Source organism: Anolis carolinensis, chromosome 5, assembly GCF_035594765.1.
Source record: "Anolis carolinensis isolate JA03-04 chromosome 5, rAnoCar3.1.pri, whole genome shotgun sequence".
NCBI classification, from domain to species: domain Eukaryota; kingdom Metazoa; phylum Chordata; class Lepidosauria; order Squamata; family Dactyloidae; genus Anolis; species Anolis carolinensis.
This window is the reverse complement of record NC_085845.1, coordinates 66115603-66136962: the sequence shown is the minus strand read 5'-3', so window position 1 is coordinate 66136962 and position 21360 is coordinate 66115603. Positions and strand designations below refer to the sequence as shown.

General features: G+C 41.1%; 2 protein-coding genes across 7 annotated transcripts in view; one reads left to right on the top strand and one right to left on the bottom strand.

Annotated features, from left to right (window-relative positions):
* The window catches only part of LOC100559988 (uncharacterized), a 69418-nt gene extending 59010 nt beyond the window's left edge, over positions 1 to 10408 (top strand). For 4 of the 5 annotated variants that reach the window (XM_062981401.1, XM_062981400.1, XM_062981402.1 and 1 more), the window contains 5 exons: positions 122 to 276; positions 3611 to 3817; positions 5450 to 5544; positions 6811 to 6932; positions 10109 to 10408. In XM_062981401.1, coding sequence (XP_062837471.1) covers positions 122 to 276; positions 3611 to 3817; positions 5450 to 5544; positions 6811 to 6932; positions 10109 to 10347 — 818 coding nt within the window. In that variant the 3' untranslated portion in view covers positions 10348 to 10408. Of the gene's footprint in view, positions 1 to 121; positions 277 to 3610; positions 3818 to 5449; positions 5545 to 6810; positions 6933 to 10108 lie in introns of those variants that run through there. The other variant, XR_010006415.1, reaches the window with a different exon arrangement.
* A 2865-nt stretch (positions 10409 to 13273) lies between these two features.
* Positions 13274 to 20218, bottom strand: ing2 (inhibitor of growth family member 2). 2 transcript variants are annotated; one of them, XM_008111828.3, is made up of 2 exons: positions 19729 to 20218; positions 13274 to 14428 (listed from the first exon to the last, which is right to left on the bottom strand). In XM_008111828.3, the coding sequence occupies exons 1-2, from the start codon at positions 20015 to 20017 to the stop codon at positions 13761 to 13763; spliced, it is 957 nt and encodes a 318-aa protein (XP_008110035.1). In that variant the 5' UTR covers positions 20018 to 20218; the 3' UTR covers positions 13274 to 13760. The 2 variants fall into 2 exon arrangements, with proteins under 2 accessions (XP_008110035.1, XP_003221660.1); XM_003221612.4 differs by having other exon boundaries at positions 13274 to 14431; positions 19729 to 20215.
* Between the last annotated feature and the right edge of the window lie 1142 nt (positions 20219 to 21360).

Genomic DNA, 21360 nt, shown 5'->3' with positions numbered 1-21360 from the left:
AACATGAATGTGCATCCAATGTTACCTAAGCAATAAGATAGCTTACAATGATTACAATCTTCTAGCGTCAAGGATAAAATTGCATTATAAGTTACATACATGTGTATTGCTTTTATCTCAGCATTATGGCATCCTTGGGAAAGGCGAAATGAAACAAGGACTGCACAGAAAAGGAGGAGGGAGAAGGCAGGAAAACTGGAGGTGGAAATGTTACAACAACTAGCCAAGGAGAAGAGTAATGCTATTGATCAGTACCTCCTGAGTGGAGATGAAAAGGTGAGATACATCATTCTAGGTGCTGTTACTTATTTAAACACAGATATTTAAACTACTGCAACACAGATATGGCAAGTAATGCCTATTTGAGATGATATACCTTTGAAAAACGAGCTGTTCCAGTGGTTCTCAACCTTCCTAATGCTGCGACCCCTTAGTACAGTTCCTCATGTTGTGATGACCCCCAACCATAAAATTATTTTAGTTCCTACTTCAAAACGGCGCTCCATGCAGTCATGCCGGCCACATGACCTTGGAGATGTCTATGGACAACGCCGGCTCTTCGGCTTAGAAATGGAGATGAGCACTAACCGCCAGAGTCAATCACGACCGGACTTAACGTCAGGGGAAACCTTTACCTTTACCTATTTCAAAACTATAATTTATATAATGTAAATATCTGATATACAGGATGTATTTTCATTCACTGGACCAAATTCGGCACAAATACGCTCATATTTGAATACTTGTGGGATTGGGTGGGGTTGATTTGTCATTTGGGAGTTGTAGTTGCTGGGATTTATAGTTCACCTCCAATCAAAGAGCATTCTGAACTCCACCAACGATAGAATTGAACCAAACTTGGCACACAGAACCCCCATGACCGACAGAAAATACTGGAAGGGTTTTGGGAGGAACTGACAGTGATTTAGGGGAGATGTAGTTCACCTACATCTGGAGAACATTGTGAACCCAAACAACGATGGATCTGGACCAAATTTGGCACACATACCCAACATGCCAAACTTTGAATACTGGTGGAGTTTTGAGGCGACTGACCTCAGAGGTTGGGAGTTATAGTTCACCTACCCCAACAGAGCAATGTGCACCCAACTGATGGATCTGGTCCAAACTTGGCACAAATACCCAATATGATCAACTTTGAATACTGGTGGGGTTTGGTGGGGGGACTGACTCAACATGATGCTAATTGTAGTTCTGTCTGCATCCAGAGAACCCTGTGACCCCCACTGATAATGAATCTGAACTGAACTTGGCACACAGACCCAACATGGCCAACTGTGAATATTGGTGGGATTTGGGGAGGATTGACACACAACTTTGGGAGTTGTAGTTCACCCACATCCTTATGCATTTTCTAATGGGAGCATTAATACAAACAAAAGGAAAGATTAACTTTTTTCTAATAAATAGTACAGCAGAGCCCCGCTAATCTGAGCCCTGCTAATCCGAGCGTCGGTATTATCCGAGGCAAATGTCCTCCCCCCCCTCGCTCTCTCTCTCACTCACTCACCCCGCCAGGTCCCAGTGCTGCTGGAACCCAGCCGGGTGAGTGAGCGAGGGACAGAGGGCGGGCAAGTGAAGGAGGGCGGCAAAGGCCCTCCCTCACTCACTAGCTTGCTTGCTCCTTCGCCAGGCGGGGCCCCGGTGATGCTGGACCCGGGGTGGCGAAGGAGCTGAGGGACAAAGGGCGGATGAGTGAAGGAGAGTGGCAAAGGCCCTCCCTCGCTCGCTTGCTCGCTCCTTTGCCAGGCCGGGCCCCAGGGCCTCACTAAACGGGGCACTGGGCAGAGGAAAGAGTGCCTCTTTCCTTCGCCCAGTGCCCGGTGCCCATTTGGGGAGGCCCCGGTGCGTGTTGCTAGGCAGCAAGCACACACTGGGGCTTCTCTAAACCGGGCCTCCCTGTTATCCGGGCAGTTCGGTTATCCGAGATTGGGCCTGCCCCTTTATCTCGGATAACTCTACTGTATTACAAATTACCTAAGCTGCTTCTGCTGCTTCTCCTCCTCCTGATGCTGTTGGGCCACTCTCAGTCCCACATGCACTTTCCCCCCTGCCTTGAAGGGCACAAGCCTGCCTCCAGCCTTGCACACTCTCCCTCATCTGTGCATGTGCACCATATACGGAGCACACTGCTCTCCCCTCCCCGCTTGGAGTCTCAGAAACAGCCCTCCCCTTGGCTGAGAGGCTGGCTGAGAGGCCAGCCAATCACAGCAGGAGGACAGCTTTTTGTGGAAGAATTCACCGTCCGTTTCTAAAAAAGAAGAGAAGGACAGGCGGAGTTATCTTCAGCCTTCTCTGCCAAAGGGGTTCCTAAGACATCAGAAATATGTGTTTTCTGATGGCCTTTGGTGACCCCTCTGACACCCCCCTTGCAACCCCCCTCAGGGGTTCCAACCCCTCGGGGGTTCCAACCCCCAGGTTGAGAAACATTGCTCTAATGTGACTCTCTAGTCAACCTCCATCCATGCTGCAGGACCTAAAGATTTCTACATAGAAAGAGCAAGTCTCTAGAAATCTCTAGGTTCTCTAGTGTGATTCTATGATCAGTTTCCAGTAGAAGTTGATTGTAACAGAATGGCCTACCTTGCAGGGTTGGTGTGTAAAGTCAGTTCTAGGCCTTGGTAAGAAAGGCAGAGCCAGGCAAGGGAAGGAGAGATCAGGCAGCTCCATATATGGTAGTGGAGTCTGACTGGTTGATGGAGTTGGAGGGAGTTGCCTAGCAACAGAAGGTAGGCAGCACCAGAGAGGCAAAAAGAGATATTCAGGCAGTTAGTTGAGTCAGGGAGTTTGAAGAGACTGGAGGGGTAGAGTTTGAGAGCTGTTGGTGGGGAACCTCTTTGAGGGAAAATGTTTATAATAGCCTTTGGGGAGAAGTGCTAGCTATTGAAGAGAGCCTCTAGGGGATAGAATGCTTAAGTTTAGTGCCACTGGAAGAGAGGTCTGAGAGGTTTTAAAAGCCTGTTTTGTTCACTTGTGCGGGATCACAGTTCTGAGGAGCACAAGTTAAATAACAGTTCTCTGTTAAAGAAACCTGTTATTCTTCTGTAACCAATATGCAACCTTTATGTTTTAGTTCTAAATAAATTACACAATTTTGTTTTTACTTCACCTCAAGTCCTCAGTGTGTCTTTCTGTTTATTAATATAAGGATGTGGCCTATCTGTTTAACCATCGCTCTAAAAGTCAAAGTTCCCCATAATTTTTGAGAGGCTCTGTGTACTGGCTCTGGTGAGTGGTGGCATATATGTTTGAATTGGTGGCAGCAAATGGCCAGTGCCTGTCAGATTGATCATAACCATATTAGAAGACCAAGAAATTCCTAGGGACGTAGTCCCTTATATAAAAAACAGCATGTGAAGAAACATTGGGAATCAAACTAGAAGTGAGGATGATTTCACAGATTTTTCCAAGTCCATGTAGTGAAGATGACATTATTAATACCAAGCCAAGGAATGACACTCACTATCTCATTTCAGGTATTAATTTTTCTAGCTTTTGGGGTATAAAACCATTGCTAAGTTCTTTATACAACTGTTAGTTGCAAGGAGGTGATAAATGAACTCTTAATAGCATCCTACTCTCTTCCTAGGTAGCAGTGTGCTCCTATTATGCACATCACCTGTCTGTGTTCAGCCTGGAAACGATGTGCCATGTCCGCACTCTTGAGAGCAGAGAATCTATGCTGTTCTTACACAATGCAGCCTTGACCTTTGACGGCCATTACCTAGTGCTCTCTAATTATAGCGAGGAGGAGAAAATCAGCTATGTAACCCTATGGAATTTAGCCACAGGAAAGGTATCATTTCTAAAATATTTTTGCAATGTTTTTGATTTTACAAGATACACTTTTTAAAATTTTGACAACAAATAGGCAGAGCTTCTCACTAATGTGAGTTGTACCCTTTTCAAGGTTTACTTTCAGCATTTAAAAATTAATGGTATAAAATATTCCCAGTTATCTATTCTGAACCAAGCTAAGCCTACCAACATGCCTCCATTTTCTAGTCTCCAGAATTTGGGAGTAACTAACTATGAAAACTACTCTTTTTAAAATTATATTTTATTAATTTTTTCTTAAACAAAAAAAACCCAAAGCGTAACTAACAAGGTAAGGGAATAATAAAGAAAAGAGAGAAAACAGAAAAAAAATTACATTGAAAGTGGGGGAACATTGATATAGGAAAGTAGGAAAGAGAATAGGAAAGAAAAACAAGACACACACACACACACACACACACACACACACACATATATATATATATGAAAAAAAGGGGGGGGGAAAGTCTTCAATCTTGCTTTTTCTGGTTCTTAAGTTCATTCGAAATTACTGTCTTACAATAATAATAGTACATCCCCTTCGTTTTCTTCTTTCCTTGGAACTGAATAACTTCAGCAGATAAGGTCTAGTTTCATCTGTTTTAAATAGTCATTTACTAAGTCCCAGTTAGTTTCTTTCTTAGGTAAACCCTGATTTGAAGATAACCAGTAAGTCGACCTGTCCATGTTCATAATCTCTAAAATTTTACTCAACCAGTCCTCTTTTTTCGGTATTACTTTTTGCCTCCATACCCTGGCATAAACCATCCTTATTGCTGTAAACAATAAATTAAACAGAATCTCTTTATTTTTATCATTTTCTATATCTAACATACCCAGTAGGAAAAATCCCAGCTCTCTTTGAATTTTTATTTTTAGAATTGATTGTATAGCTTCACTGATCACCTTCCAAACCTGTTGCGTTTTCGGACAGGTCAACAAGGTATGAAAAAAAGTTCCCATCTGTTGTTCTTACAGCATTTAGAAATTTTATATGGTGTGATATACCATCTATATTGCATCTTGAGCCAGTTTTCTTTTAAACTACTCTTTAATTGTGTTTCCCCAATAATGGCTGTGGGTGCATCCATACTGTAGCATGAATGTAGTTTGACACCACTTATAATTGCTATGGCTCAATACTGTGGAATCATGGGAGCTGTTGTTTTACAAGATCTTTAGCCCCACCAACCAAAAATTGAACGATTCCATGAAGTTGGACCATGGTAGCTTGGTGATGTCAAAGTGCATTAATTGTAGTGTAGATGCACATTGTACTCCATTGCTATTGTAACTTTACGAGGCATGTTTTTACTGTAACTTTGTTTCCAGTTAAGAGGTATGCCTCTTCTAATTTTTTGCAGCAGGTTTTTCACTGTTACATCATACATTGCTCTTCCAAAGTGGTACAAGAAAGTGAATCAATACAAAACTGAAAGGATGGTGAGAGAGGATAGGAACAACATGAGTGTCAATGAGGCACTTCGCCATTTGCAAATGCGCAGGAAAATATAGCCCCAGATACCAGGCTTTATAGTGTGTAAGTTACCTATGAAATAGATGTCTTAACTAGTGTATTTACAACATTTTTCATTATCCCTTAAAAATATAGGTCAGGAAAAGATTAAAAAATGAGCCAAATGTTTGCTGTACAGCCATAACTGATGATGGTAGCAGAATAATTTTTGGTGTGATGTTGGAAAACAAGTAAGTAGAAATGCCTAAATTGGGTGGTTCTTCACATTTATACTTGGCTAATAAATAGGTTTTTTTTAAATTAACATATCTGGTAAGACATACATATCTGTGGACATCTCTCATATGCTATATGGAACCAACCCACATTCTGTGTCTGTTTCAACCTGAGTCATCCTCACAACCCAATGCCTGGGTCATCCAAGGCTGCGGAGTGATCAATTTGATTTTTTCGGCAGAAAAAATGGAATGCAAAGATACAAAATGGGGGACACCTGGCTAGACAGCAGTACATGTGAAAAAGATCTTGGAGTCCTTGTGGACAACAAGTTAAACATGAGCCAGCAATGTGATGCAGCTGCTAAGAAAGCCAACGGGATTCTGGCCTGCATCAATAGGGGAATAGCGTCTAGATCCAGGGAAGTCATGCTACCCCTCTATTCTGCCTTGGTCAGACCACACCTGGAATACTGTGTCCAATTCTGGGCACCACAGTTGAAGGGAGATGTTGACAAGCTGGAAAGTGTCCAGAGGGCAACTAAAATGATCAAAGGTCTGGAGAACAAGCCCTATGAGGAGAGGCTTAAAGAACTGGGCATGTTTAGCCTGCAGAAGAGAAGGCTGAGAGGAGACATGATAGCCATGTACAAATATGTGAGGGGAAGTCCTAGGGAGGAGGGAGAAAGCTTGTTTTCTGCTGCCCTGCAGACTAGGACACGGAACAATGGCTTCAAACTACAGGAAAGGAGATTCCACCTGAACATTAGGAAGAACTTCCTCACTGTGAGGGCTGTTCGGCAGTGGAACTCTCTCCCCCGGACTGTGGTGGAGGCTCCTTCTTTGGAGGCTTTTAAACAGAGGCTGGATGGCCATCTGTCGGGGGTGCTATGAATGCGATTTCCTGCTTCTTGGCAGGGGGTTGGACTGGATGGCCCATGAGGTCTCTTCCAACTCTACTATTCTATGATTCTCTCAGGAAGTTGTCCAGCACCCAACAATTACATCGTTAATTATAAAACAGGGGTAGTAAAAAGCCAAGACTGGCCTAGAGGCCTATCACGGATATTCTTAAGTTTTTGTTTTGGTGGATCTAGATATGTTTTGTTAGCTAATGGATTTGTTAATCTATTGTTTTATTTTAGAAGTAATTGTGTCACCATATATCCCAGTTCAAAGCAGATAATGTGGGATTTTATTCAGCTGTGTAGAATGGGCCTTAGAGTGGACTATGAATTTTAAAAATACAGCTGATGAAATTTGCTTTTCATGTTTTTTTAGGATAAAGCTTTGGGATCCATTTAAACACAGACACAAGTTATTTCAAGGTTATGAAGGCCTTCATCTGAATGTGAACAGCAAATTACAGATATTAGATAACGCAAAAGCTGTCCTCCTTGCAGGTATTTATATCCTGAAATGGCGTCACTGGGAAAAAGAGGAAAAGATATGCACCTTCAGCCATTACTTTTATTACGATGTGCCAGAATGCAGTTTTCTTTTACAAATTGTGTTATTTCCTAAAGCTGGCTGGTTTATCAATTGACAATAAAGCACAGATGGTTTATAAAGATACTAGTGAAGTGCCCTTTAAAGACAGAAATGTGCATATGCGCAAATTACTTCATAAACTTAACTATGGTTTTATATTAGCATCACCAACTTTAGGCAAGGGACTTTTCAGATATCATTTTTGTTCATCATACTGAACTGTTACAATACTAGTGTATTATCATCTTACTTGCTCACCATATTTGCTGGCACAATTAATACCTGGAATTGTTACAAAATGGACAAATCTGAAGCAAATTGAATTGATTTGAAATGCTATATCCTTCCAAGTCCTAAGAGACTTGGGTCTCATTTAGTTCCTTGCTACAATCGTGCATTTCTTACAGTGCAATAATTTTGTCTAAGAAAAGGAAAAAGAGGTCAGCAACAAATCTTACGTTTTTTTCTACTTATAGGAAAAAACCTATGGTAGGCCTTGCCTGTGATTACCTGCATAATTTTAAACATATTGATTTTGATTTATTAAAATCCAAGTATGTGTTTTATTCCTCTGAACCAGTAATATACTCCTTAAGCTGAGTAGATTTCCCTGTGTGGATATTAGAAAGAATATTCCAACTGAAGTAAACTATCAAATGCAGCCAGAGAACATTTACTGAAATAGAAACATTATCACACTTTAACAAAATGGTTTTAATGGAAGTTTGTCTCATTAGTAGTGATTCAACTGAACTATGTTGTCTTGGAGCTAGCTTAGGTAGATAAATAGGGCAAAGTAGCTGAATATAGCTATGCTGGCATAGGTTGGTGCCAGCATAATAGGTACAAAGACTTTGGGGAAAGAGCTGTTGGCACTGCAGTCACAGGAGGAGAGGGTATAGGAAAATTCTGAAATACGTTGTTATTATTATTAATCTTCATTTTAAAAAAACACTATAACATAGAAGAATGAAAAATCTCATTTCTATACATTTGTTCCAATACTTCAGTCGAAGGCAATTTTAATTTGATCTATTACCAATTACAATAGCCAAAGTAATATTCCACAACTCTGCATCATCTAATTAGCATGTAATTGAATTAATGTTCAATTAGTCTACATCACTGTCTCATTACTCAGCATAATCTAATAGAAGCTAATTGAACTGTGGTAATCCTGTAGCCATATGGCAAATTAAAAAATTAATCATGAGCCATATTTTATATCATAAACCAGTATGGGGTTTTCAGAAAGACCTTTCACTTATCCATCTTAGTTATTCAGTGTCTTTTGTCTACACTCTGGCTCCTGCATTGAGTTTTTGTGTACAACGCTGGCTGGTTTATCAAAGCTTTTAAATGCTGAAGCTAAACTCACAATTATTTGAGATACCATATGAAAGGCAAGGAGTGGTCATAGACTGGGAACCAGATGGAGAGTAGATGGAAAGTTGCTGGGAACCAAACTGGGTTCTAAATGGCTCATTCCTTCCAATTATAATCCAGTTAAGAGATAAAAGAGACAAGGGTTGGAAGGCTGGGAAGGCATAGCAGGCTTGTCGATTCTATCATTATCAATTTTCCTAGTTTATTCGCATCCATTTGCCATGCCACTTCCAAACAAGCTATTGTTAACATACAAAAAAGAATCAGTAATTAATGTCCTATCGTGATTTGCCAATTCACGTTGAACTATGCTTTAGGGGCAATTAGCAGATTAGTGCTAAACGTCTTTCCACTTACTATAGTTAGAGCAAACCAAGAAAAGGGAGAAAGCACAATTCAACATTACCATTCTCTCAACTATGAATTGATGGTTAGGATTTTTTCCCCTTGAATTGAACCAATGTTTTATCTAAACAGTTGAACTTTAATAACATTTGGATGTCTTCTTACAGTAGACTTTCAGTGAAATGATACCCACAGGGATTGGTAGATGCTAGATCAGTGGTTCTCAACCTGTGGGTCCCCAGATGTTTTGGCCTTCAACTCCCAGAAATCTTAAAAACTGGTAAACTGGCTGGGGCTTCTGGGAGTTGTAGGCCAAAACGCCTACAGGTTGAGAACCATTGTGTTAGATAAACGTAGATTCTGTTGCTTCAAAACTACCGTATTTGAAGTAGGCCTGATACTATACCACACACTATACAATCCCATAAACTCTATATTGACTTCATATTAATATTGGAATTAATTAAAAGCAAATTAAGACAAATCTAACCTCAAGCAACAAAGTTTTAATGTTTTACTGTATTATAAAAACAGCTCCTTTTTATTTAAAGTATTTTTTCTTATTTTTTTTTGCCGGTTGCGTAAGAGTTCCAATTGCATCAGTTAAGGTTGAGAATCTACTGTATATTGGTTTCAAGGTATCTTTCACACTGATATGAATATTGAATTTGTGACTGAGCATTAAAAAAACTTAAGCCTGCTGTTTGTGATATCATATACAGGCAGTCCCCAACTATCACACCAGAAACAATTTGCAGTTCCTCAAGTCACTCCTGACACAGAAAAAAAAGTCCCCAACTTATGAACAAGATAGGCTCTGTAGGTTTGTTCTTAAGCTGAATGTATGTGTAAGTCAGAACATGTACATTTTAAGTGTAACTCTAGCCAAATATAAAGGTTAACATCGCTGTGGAGTGTTTTGCTATCTTTTCTGAAGATTTCACCTCACTTTCTGTCAGTGATCATGGGATTTTGAAAGATTTGGCTAGTTGTGGAAACAAGGATTGGTGAGAGAGCTTCAGTGGAGATACCTTTTCCCATAACTCTTTCAGGAGTGAATTTCCCTTCCTAGGAGTAGATTTCTACCACTTCCTGTTGTCTTGCCCCGCTTTTAACTGAATCGTTTGTAAGTTGGATGTTTGTAACTTGGGGACTGCCTGTACAGATATTCCATTATGCCACCAGACAGGATTTATCAACACCATGCATTTATGTTGCATTTGCATTAAGTGTAAATCCAACAGATATACTTTCTATTTTGCAGCTATGGATTTAATCGGTATGAGAAAGATGAGTAACTAATTCAAGTAAGAGGAAACAATCACAATGAAGTATTATATTCACTTTTCTCCATTAGGTGAGGTCAGTCTATGGGACTTGGAGCGTGGCACAGTTATATCCATCTTCACACCAGATAGCAACATCTCTTGTCTGACTCTTGCCTTGGATAGAAAAGCAATTCTTTTAGGCTTGACTGATAGCACTACTCTTATCACCTTGAAAATGCTGAGCCTCAACACTGCTGCAAGTTTGACAGGAACAGATTTGTTTGGAGAAGAATCGTCAAGCAGTGAAGAGGAGTCTGAAGTCATGTAAAAAAACCTTTTCAGCAAAATAAGAAGCTAAGCATAAGCAAATTAAATCGTCTTACATATTATTATTTTGTTTGTTATCTTATTGCAATCTGAAGCTAGCTTCAAACTGTATTAAATGGTGAATATAGATGGGGCCAAAGTGTATCAGGATAATGACAGAACTCTTATTTATCATAATCACAAAAGAGAACCTGAACATGACTGAGCACATCATATAGACACAGCCAAAACAATCAGGATGAATACAGCCCAACAACTTTTTTTGGTGTCTTGGTTTTTAGACCTGTTTCTGGGATTATTTGGGGTGCTAATTCAAAAAAAAAAATTGCAATGGATATACCACATCAGCTCTAGTTTCTTAGGTATGGTTATCACTTCTTATAGGTGAACAGATGAGGACTGCTATATGGCATATGTTCTGTATTTCAAAAACTACAGCTGATAGGGAAAAACTGATGCCATTTTGAAATCAGCAGGCCAAATATTCCCCAAAACAGGTCTAACATTGGAGGCACCTAAATGTATGTTGACCAGTGATACAAATAATCAGATTAACTATGCACTAGTTAGTACTTTTGAGGCCCCCGATGGTGCAGCATGTTAAAGCGCTGAGCTGCGGAACTTGTGGACCGAAAGGTCGCATATTCGAATCTGAGGAGCGGAGTGAGCGCCTGCTGTTAGCCCCAGCTTCTGCCAACCTAGCAGTTCAAAAACATGCAAATGTGAGTAGATCAATGGGTACCGTGGTGACGGGAAGATAATGGCGCTCCATGCAGTCATGCCGGTCACATGACCTTGGAGGTGTCTACAGACAATACCGGCTCTTCGGCTTAGGAATTGAGATAAGCATCAACCCCCAGAGTCGGACACAACTAAACTTAATGTCAGGGGAAAACCTTTACCTTTACCTAGGTAGTACCTTAGCATCAGAGTTTGAAGTTGGCTATTGTTCAAGAGAGTTGCTAGACAAAGGAAAGAATTGGGTTGCGCTTTTCAGTCATTCCAACTTGAATATATAATATAGTCTGGAATTAAATTTTCTGTAACACGACAAGCTATAATGTGAGAGCAAAACTTGGACTGTCTTCTTGCAATTGCATTTTCTGTACACGCAGCAATTCTTTGGATCCAAGCCTAGAAAGACATTATTTTTTAAAGGCCAACATAACAAACATTGTGTTCTATTTTTACAACCAAAATGGTTTTTATTCAGAAGCCATTGCATGCGAAATATTAGGTCTAAGTAACTGTTACACTCTAATGGCACATCTCTCATCCCCATGGGCGAAGTTTATAAAACTCTGAATCAACAGGGAGATTGTCAAACCACAGCAAGCAAAGTTATTTTAAAATCGAAACAGGAGTTCATAGCAATGACAGTTTTTTTTAAAAGGGAAACAATTTACTAAAGTGGGACTAAGAGTCAGGTTTTCACTGGAAGTATTGAAGGTTTAGGGACTTCTCATTTTAGGATCAGACTGGCACACCATTGCCTGGTTGCAGAATTACTGTACCTCCAAACAGCTGAATTATACAAGTAGACTGTTTATGAACAACAAAAGTTGTGAATTATGATCTTATGCATAAAGTAGCCTAGTAACAATTCTTTCGAAGTCCCACACCATTAGCTGGGATCAAGTTATTATACAACATCTACCATCTTTTCCTGGCTTGTCCAGAGAGACATTGGAGGGGCAACAACATGTTAGCAGTTTGGGACTTACATTTTCTTGACCATTACATGATTTTATTTCAAAAATGGGGGAAAGGCAGTGAAGTAGACAGTCAAAATAAAGTGATATTTAGAGCTGTATTATGAACTGAAAATAAGTTGTACCTTAACCACTGAAGACATAATATTTATGAAAGTCTGTTTTGACTGGGAAATTGTTCATTTATCAGCCACCATTTCGGGTTGCATAAAACCAGCACCTTGCGCCTCAGAGCATAGATGTAACAGTTCAGTTTAGCAATCAAAATGTGTAGCAATAGCAATTCCCTTTTAAGCAGGGCAGTATGCTGGATTTCACATATACTGCTTGTTGTTCTTTCTAAACAACTTCATTTTAAGCAAAGTATCTGGGTCAGTTTGTCATCAAAAGCTTTTTTTGTAATATTCAGAACCTTCTCCAAAGAAAGTGACTATATTATTACATTTGTCACTATAAAAGCAAAAATTAAATATTTGAATTTGTTCATGGGCTTTTTATCCCTTTACATTACACTATTGCCTTACATGCATATTAAATACCAATTAAATGCAAAAGGAATCCTCCTACCTGTTGGCAAGGACTGCTTATTATCTGAAAAAATTTGTAGCACCATATTAATCAACTTGTATACCTTTTATCATTAAATCTGGCATGAAGAACCCCATTAATAAATATCTGATATTGAAACAAAATTATTTACTATCTGTTCCAAAGATGTGTCCTGATTCCTTATGTGTATGGTTTTTTTTTAAAGGATTCCATTACTAGAGAACAGTTCCTCCATTCACTTATTGCAGAACTCTTTTGCAAAGGAGCATTTGTAGATTTTTTGCTTTTGTTTTTACTATTACTGTATTTTGCTCAGCTTTGAAAGCCTGGAAAAGCAGGAAGACCTATTAGTATGATAATCCAGGTAAACGTTTCTAACCATCCACAGACTGGCAGCTATTATTCTACATATGCACCTTTTGAACCTCTCTGAACATGATTATATGTTCCTGCTGTCATCTAAGGAATTAACAGTGACACGGCACAACAGGAATTGGAAGTGGAGCAGTAAAATAAGGGAAATGAGTACCTTCAGTTCAGGACTGACCTCTTCTAAGCCATAAGTATTTCATTGTTTAAAATGTTTTCTCGAAACATATCCTAAACTCACATGGGAAACATAAAATAAGTTAATAACACATACAGTGATCACATGGAAGGGAAAAAAGAAGTTTGGCTTTTTACTTTGTAAGACCTAAAATGTAAAGGCAAACAGTAGGCCCCAATTCAAAATATTATCTACAACACCCAGATGAATAAACTCATTACAGATCTAACAGGAAGTCAAAAGAACGAGTCATAACGGACTAAAATTGCAACTTAAATAGATGCTGACACACTAGTCTTAACATGATTATCCCTTCGGTTCTTCTTCGTCAGGTATCACCATTAACTCTGCAATTAAAAACACTGAGGGACAAAGAATCTTTAATTACCCCTTTGTTACTACCATGTGACCCTGCTTGAAGAATTTGGTTATTTAGTGCAGAATATTCAAAGCACAAAATGTACTAACAGCTATTAATACTCCATTTAGTTCTGTAGACTTTAAAAATTATTGCATAGTTGTATGCATTATTCTAAAATACTAGTCGCTTATTAAACAGTTTTTAATTAAAAAATGACACAGCTCTCAGTGCATTCTGAACATTGACTACCTCGATCTTCTATCTTTTTTGGATTTGTCTGTACATTTATCCATAGTCTTCTCATTGTCTCCTCTGCACTTGGGGCAATACCACTTCCCCTTTGGTTTGTAAGTGAGTCCAACACATGAAAAATGAAACCACTCAATGCGACACAGTTCATTGTCACACCCTATCATTTCTCCATAAGACACCTGGTCACAAAGACAGTAAGTTGGCTCATTAGGGTCCACTGCAAAGTCCACTGGTGAAGCTTCTCTTTCTTGTTTGGCTTTAGAACGTTTCTTTTTCTTTGCAGATTTGGATCTCTTTTCTTTAGGAGGCTGGTCATCGTACTCATCAATTCCATTTGCTATATGGCAAATATCACGGCTTTCACTTGTGCGCTGTCTACGGGGTCTTCGGGAAGATCTTTCTGGTTGGCAAAGATCTATCTTTGACTTTTCAGTGGGTTTTTCTGTATCTGACAGATCCTGGAAACACTGGGAGTGTGACTCTATTTGCCGGGCTCTGTTCTCTACTAGCTCAAGCATTTGAGTGACTACTTGGATTTTCTCATCTCCGAGCTCTTGACTGTTGATCAGAGCCCTCTGAAGATGCTGCTGCAAACGCTTTTTCTGAGCAAGATCCTCTTCGCTCTTGTACTTCTCATACACTTCATCAATTTCTTTTAATGCTTCTGTCAAGAAGAAATAGTCAATATAACTATATCGCAAACTGTCAACAAACATTTTAATATAAAATGCAAAACACAATACACACTAAATCTTGTTTAATGCAACTATCCAATCACTGAAATTTAATGCAACATTTAGTAATAAGGTAATAAAAATGAACAACTTTCTTAAGCGAGTTCATTAAAGTTGTTATTTCTAATCTAAATCTAAACATGACAAATATGGCTATAAATTGCTCAGCAAATTCCTTCTCTGCTTCTAGAAATGTAAGCAGAATAAATAGCTCAGCAGTAGCATCATAGTGTTAGAAAGAAAGGAAAGGAAAGAGAAGAAACGGATGCTTTGGCAACATGACTGTAAAATTATACCTAGCTATCTGGAATAAAATTTTAAAGCTATAACCTGATGGGCCATTACTTGGGGTATATTGTGCTGAATTTGGTGAGAGTTAATTTTTCCTAGCTTTGACTGTAAGCAAATTCCGAATCTCCTGAGTCATTCTGAACGAGATCAAGGCCTCTCCTTCCTAGGGAAGTTATTTCTGCTGCCCATACTTGTCTTCGAGCACAAACCTCCAGTGGAAAAATTCTCAAGAGCAATATTAAAAGTTGAAGTAGTCATGTGCTTTTGAACTGCCCAAAGAGGGCTCAATGCTATGGGATCCTGAGAGTGGCAGTTTGCTGAGGCACCAGCTCTCTTTGGCAGAGAAGGCTCAAGACCAGGTTCAATTGCATTCATTCCATAGTGTAGATCAGGCATGGACATATTTCGGCCCTCTAGATCAGGGGTCCCCAAACTAAGGCCCAGGGGCCGGATGCGGCCCTCTAAGGTCATTTACCTGGCCCCCGCCCTAAGTTTTATAATATAATATTTTTATATCAGTTTTAATAATATAATATACTAGCTGTGCCCGGCCACGCATTGCTGTGGCGAAGTCTGGTGGTATGGGAAATAAAGGATTGAGGAATTGGTGGTAGTTAAGGTAAAGGGTAAAGGTTTTTCCCTGACATTAAGTCCATTATAAATGGGTTATATAACTGTGTGGAAGGGCCTTGAGTCTACACTGCCATATAATCCATTTCAAATCAGATAATCTGCATTTTATAGGCAGTGTGGAAGAGGCTTAAGTGAGGCCTAACTCTGCCTGTCCCCTGGGCTGAGCGGGTTGCCAAGTGGGCGGAGCTTAGCCTTCTAACTGGCAGCAATTGGATAAAAACAATTATTCCTCTCCCTCTAATTAGGACTTTATTTTTCTTTTCTTTTTGTTGTATCAACCTAGAGGCGTGGATGATGGGTTGTGTTGTCAAATTTCGAGGTTGGGGGGCCTGTAGTTTTGTTGTTTTGTCCGCTGCCCTGATGCCATTACTCCTTTATATATATAGATTGTATATAAATATAATATTGATAAAAATACTATAATGTTATACAATATAATACTAATAATAATACCATATAATAATATTAATTATATGTTACACATTACATATAATATTACAGCATAGTGGTATAGTTCAATATGGTAATATATAATGCTAATATTGTGCTATGCTAATAATATAATATATTGTATGTACATACAGCTGCTCTGAGTCCCCTTCGGGGTGAGAAGGGTGGGATATAAATATAGTAAATAAAGGTAGTAAATAAATAATTAATTAATTTTAGACTTAGGCTCGCCCAAAGTCTGAAATGACTTGAAGGCACACAACAACAACAATCATAATTAACTTGACTATCTCATTGGCCAGTAGCAGGCCAACACTTTCCATTGAAATCATGATAGGTTTATGTTGGTTAAAATTGTTTTCATTTTTAAATATTGTATTGTTCTTTAATTGTTATTGTTGTATTGCACTACAAATAAGACATATGCAGTGTGCATAAGAATTTGTTCGTATTTTTTTTTCAAATGATAATTCGGCCCCTCAACAGTCCGAAGGATTGTGGACAGGCCCTCTGCTTTAAAAGTTTGAGGACCCCTGCTCTAGATATTTTGCACTTCAACTCCTACATTTCCTTCCCATGCCTGGTGTAGATGCACCCAGAGTGGAAAGGACACCACATCAAAGGGCCCAAAAACAGGCATATCCCTTCTACACTATAGCACAAGCATGGGCAAACTTTGGCCCTCCAGATGTTTTGGACTTCAACTCCCAGCTGTAAGGAATTGTAGCTGAAGTTCAAAACACCTGGAGAGCTGAAGTTTGCCCATGCCTACTGTAGCATGAATGCATTTTTGACACTACTTGCACTACTAGCATTCATGGCTGAATGCTAGGAAAGTTGTAGTTTCACAAGGTTTTATAGCTTTTTCTGCCAAAGAGTCAAAGGACTGCTCCCAGTATTTCATACTATTGTGCCATGGCAGTTCAAACTGCATTCAGCCCATAGTGTAGATCAGACATGGGCAAACTTGGGCGCTCCAGGTGTTTAGAACTTCAACTCCCATAATTCCGGGTGTAAGGAATTGTAGGAGTTTTTTTTTAATCATGTCAGATGCGACTTCAGAACATACTGCAAGTCATTTCTAGAGTGAGAGAACTGGCCATTTACAGAGACATTGCCCAAAGGACACCCGGATGTGTTAGCTGGGAGATTTCTTTCATGTCCCCGCAAGCTAGAACTGGCAACCTTCAGGTCAGCAACCCAACCCTACCCAAACTTCAGCTCAGCAGTTCAGCCGACACAAGGGTTTAACTCATTGCACCACCGTGGCTCCTTGTGGGAGTTGAAGTCCAAAACATCTGGAGAGGCCATGCCTATGCCTGGTATACATGCACCCAGACATTACCTCCCTCATTCAGTGCTAAGAACCCAAAGACCACACTGTAGTGAATGCATTTTTGACACAACTTGAACTGGATTGCTGTGAGTCTTTTGGGCTGTATGGCCATGTTCCAGAACATGGCCATACAGCACGAAAGACTCACAGCAACCCAGTGATTCCAGCCATGAAAGCCTTCGACAATACACTACTTGAACTGCGTCTTGAGGGGATGTCTAACCCCATCCAACACAGGCTGCAACCCCATACTCTGTTTGGCCTTGCAACTGATCAGGAGTACCTCTGTCTTGTCTGGATTCAATTTCAATTTGTTCATCCTTATCTAGACCGCCACAGCTTCCAACCACCTGTTCAGGATCTGAACAGCCTCCTTAGCAGCAGGTGGAAAGGAGTGATAGTGTTGAACATCATCTGTATACTGATGACATCAAACTCCAAAACTCCAGATGATCTCTCCCAGCTGCTTCATGTAGATGTTAAACATGGGGGACAGTACTGAGCCCTGCGGGACCTCACAAGACAATGGCTGTGGGACCAAGCAGATGTCCCCCAACAATCCCTTGTAGGCGCAATTGGCGAAGATGAGAGACAGGGCTTTCTCAGTGGTGACCCCTTGGCTGTGGAACTCCCTCCCCAGGGATACATCAACCCGCTCCCCTCCTGACCTTCCTTAAAAGAGTGAAAATGTGGCTTTGTTGACCAAGCCTTTAGAAAAAAGGTGTAATACATAGACTTGGAAAAATGTGCAATGACCATTGGAATGGTCTGGGATTACGCTCGTAGATTATGTGTTAAACTCTGAATTATATATATGTTTAAATGTTTTAATTGTTTTTAATGTACTTTTAATATCTATTTTAATATTTATTTAAGTGTACATTGTGTTTTAAGGCATCAAATCATTACTTGTATGTAAAGCTGCCTTGAGTCCCCTCCAGGGTGAGAAAGGCAGGGTAAAAATGTAAATAAATAACCTTCAGGAAAGAGCAGAGCCACTGTAGAACAGAGTCCAAGTAGTGTCAGTAATGCATTCACTACAGTGTGGCCTTTGGGCCCTTAGTTCTGAAGAAGGTAGCTAATTTTATTTATTTATTTATTTTTATAAATAAAATAAAGCACTTTCATCCTGCCTTTCTCAACTCCGAAGGGGACTCAAGGCGGCTTTACAACACAGGTAACAATTCAATGCCTTTAAAACAGTGTACAGTAAAAACATTTAAAATAGAGTTATAAATACAATTAAATCAATTAAAAGCATTAACACAATACAACATAATAATTCACGTGATCCACAAATGTTCCAGTAATCAATTGTACATCTTTTGTATCTATTATTGCACCAGATCTCCAAAGGCTTGGTCACGAAGCCATGTCTTCCCCTTTTTAAGGAATGTCAGTAGGGAGGGGTCTGATCGAATCTCCTTGGGGAGGGAGTTCCACAGTTGAGGGGCCACCACTGAGAAGGTCCTGTTTCTCATTCCCACCAGTCGCGCCTGCGAAGGTGGCAGGACCGAGAGCAGGGCCTCCCTGGACGATCTTAATCTCCAAGATGGAAGAGCTACATTCAGTCAGGTAGGCTGGGCCGAAACCGTTTAGAGCAGTGATTCCCAAACTTATTTGGCCTACCACCCCCTTTCCAGAAAAAATATTACTCAGCGCCCTGTAAATTAATTTTAAAAATTTTAATAGCAATTAAACAGAAAGATATATGTACCTGTGGCCATCACCGCTCCCCTGGATTGCTGCAGCGCCCACCAGGGGGCGGTAGCGCCCACTTTGGGAATCACTGGTTTAGAGCCTTATAGGCTAAAGCTAGCACTTTGAATTGAGCTCAGCAGCAGACTGGCAGCCAGTGGAGCTGACATAGCAGGGGGGTTGTATGCTCACTGTACGCCGCTCCGGTGAGCAATCTGGCTGCCGCCCGTCCGACCATTTGGAGCTTCCGAACAGTCTTCGAAGGCAACCATACGTAGGGGGTATGTAACCAGTGCGTGGACCACCGTGGCCAAGTCAGTACTTGAATTACTGTCATGTCTGAAGTGCTTTAGAAGTTGTAGTTTCACAAAGTGTTATATTATAGTCTTCTCTGTCAGAGAGTGGAATGACAACACCCAGGGCAGGGGCAGTTAAAGTGGTGTCAAGTTAACATTCATCTGGACAGTTTAGATAGGCCTACTAGGGCTATAGCAGGCATGGGCAAACTTGGGCCGTCCCCTCCAGATGTTTTGGACTTCAACTCCCACCATTCCTAACAGCCTCAGGCCCTTTCATTTTCTCCCTCAGCCACTTAAGCGGTTGAGGGGGTAAAGTAAGGGGCCTGAGGCTGTTAGGAATGGTGGAAATTGAAGTCCAAAACACCTGGAGGGCTCAAGTTTGCCCGTGCCTGCTATAGTCCTTGAGGTGGGAGGGTGGCCATTTTCCCCAAGGCGAAAGGGGCGGGGCTTATTGCCCCTCCCCTTTCAAAGAAGAGCGGTTGGATTGGAGCAGGCAGGCCTCAGTCACTCTCTCTCTCACCTCGGCATCGCGTGTCCATCTCCCTCAGGAGCGAGGCCAGCCTTTGCATGTCCAGCGGCAGCGACTCCACGCACTCTAGGTAGTCCTGGACGTAGCGAGCCAGGAACCGCTCCGAACCTCCTCCTCCGCCGCCGCCTCCTCCTCCTCCTCCGCAAGGGAAGCCGGCGACACCTCCAAAGCCTCCCCCAGCGGCGTTGGCAGAACCAGACCCCGCCGAAGCCGCCGCCGGCGACACCGCCGCCCCAGACCCCGCCCCCCCAGGCTGTTGCCCAGGCGACCCCAACATCATTACGCGCCTCTTCAGAGGGATCTTCTTCTCTCACCTCAGGAAAAGAGACGGGGGCCGGGAAGGGACCAAAAAAGAGCCCCCGACTCTCAATCCGGAAGGAAAGGGGGAAAGGAGGGGGGGAGGAGACTCGATTCTCCTCCTCCTTCACTTAGAACTCCCCGCCTCTTTTCGCCTTCCGCGCACAACCCCTCCCCCTGGATTTATTTTCAAAACTACGCATGCGCGAGACGATGTCCTTATAAGGCACGGCTCGTTCGCATTCTCCCGCCTTCCCCGCCAGGGCGACGCCATTGGCTCTGAAGGGTGTGACGTCGGAAGACAAACAGGGAGGAGGGACTGGGATGGGATAGGAGGCGGGGCTTCCCTGGCAAGGCCACGCCCACGATTTTCTTCATCCTTAGGACCTCATGACAGTGCTGCGACTGCCTCCTGTAGGATTATGGGGTTTGTAGTTTAGGGAGACTTTTAAACTGCTCATCCAGAGAAGCCCTAAACTACAAGTCCCAGAATTCTGCAGGAGGCAGTCGCAGCATTAAAAGTGGGGAAATGCTCAAGTGTGATACAATATATTATATTATTAGGATACAATATATTATATTATTACCATAGCTCTATATTAGTATATTACTATATTGTACTATATCACTATACTGCAATATTATTAATAATATTACATGTAAATAATAATATTAAATTATTATAGTTTATTATATACAATTATATTATAAAAAGATAAAGGTTTCCCCTGACGTTAAGTTTAGTTGTGTCCGATTCTGGGGGTTGGTGTTCATCTCCATTTCTAAGCCAAAGAGCCAGCGTTGTCTGTAGACACCTACAAGGCCATGTGGTCGGCATGACTGCATGGAGTGCCATTACCTTCCCACTGGAGCAGTGCTTACTCATCTACTCACATTTGCATGTTTTCGAACTGCTAGGTTGGCAGATGCTGGGGCTAACAACAGACGCTCACCCCGCCAACCTTTCGGTCAGCAAGTTCAACAGCTCAGCAGTTTAACCCGCTGCGCCACCAGGAGCTCCCATTATTAGCATACAATATATTATATTATTAAGTAAAGGTAAAGGTTTCCCTTGACGTTAAGTCCAGTCATGTCTGACTCTGGGGGTTGATGCTCATCTCCATTTCTAAGCCGAAGAGCCGGCGTTGTCCATAGACACCTCCATGGTCATGTGGCCAGCATGACTGCATGGAGCGCCGTTACCTTCCCGCCGGAGCGGTACCTACTGATCTACTCACATTGGCATGTTTTCAAACTGTTAGGTTGGCAGAAGCTGGAGCAACAGAGAAAATGCAGTTCAATACACGGTAACATTATGTAATTACT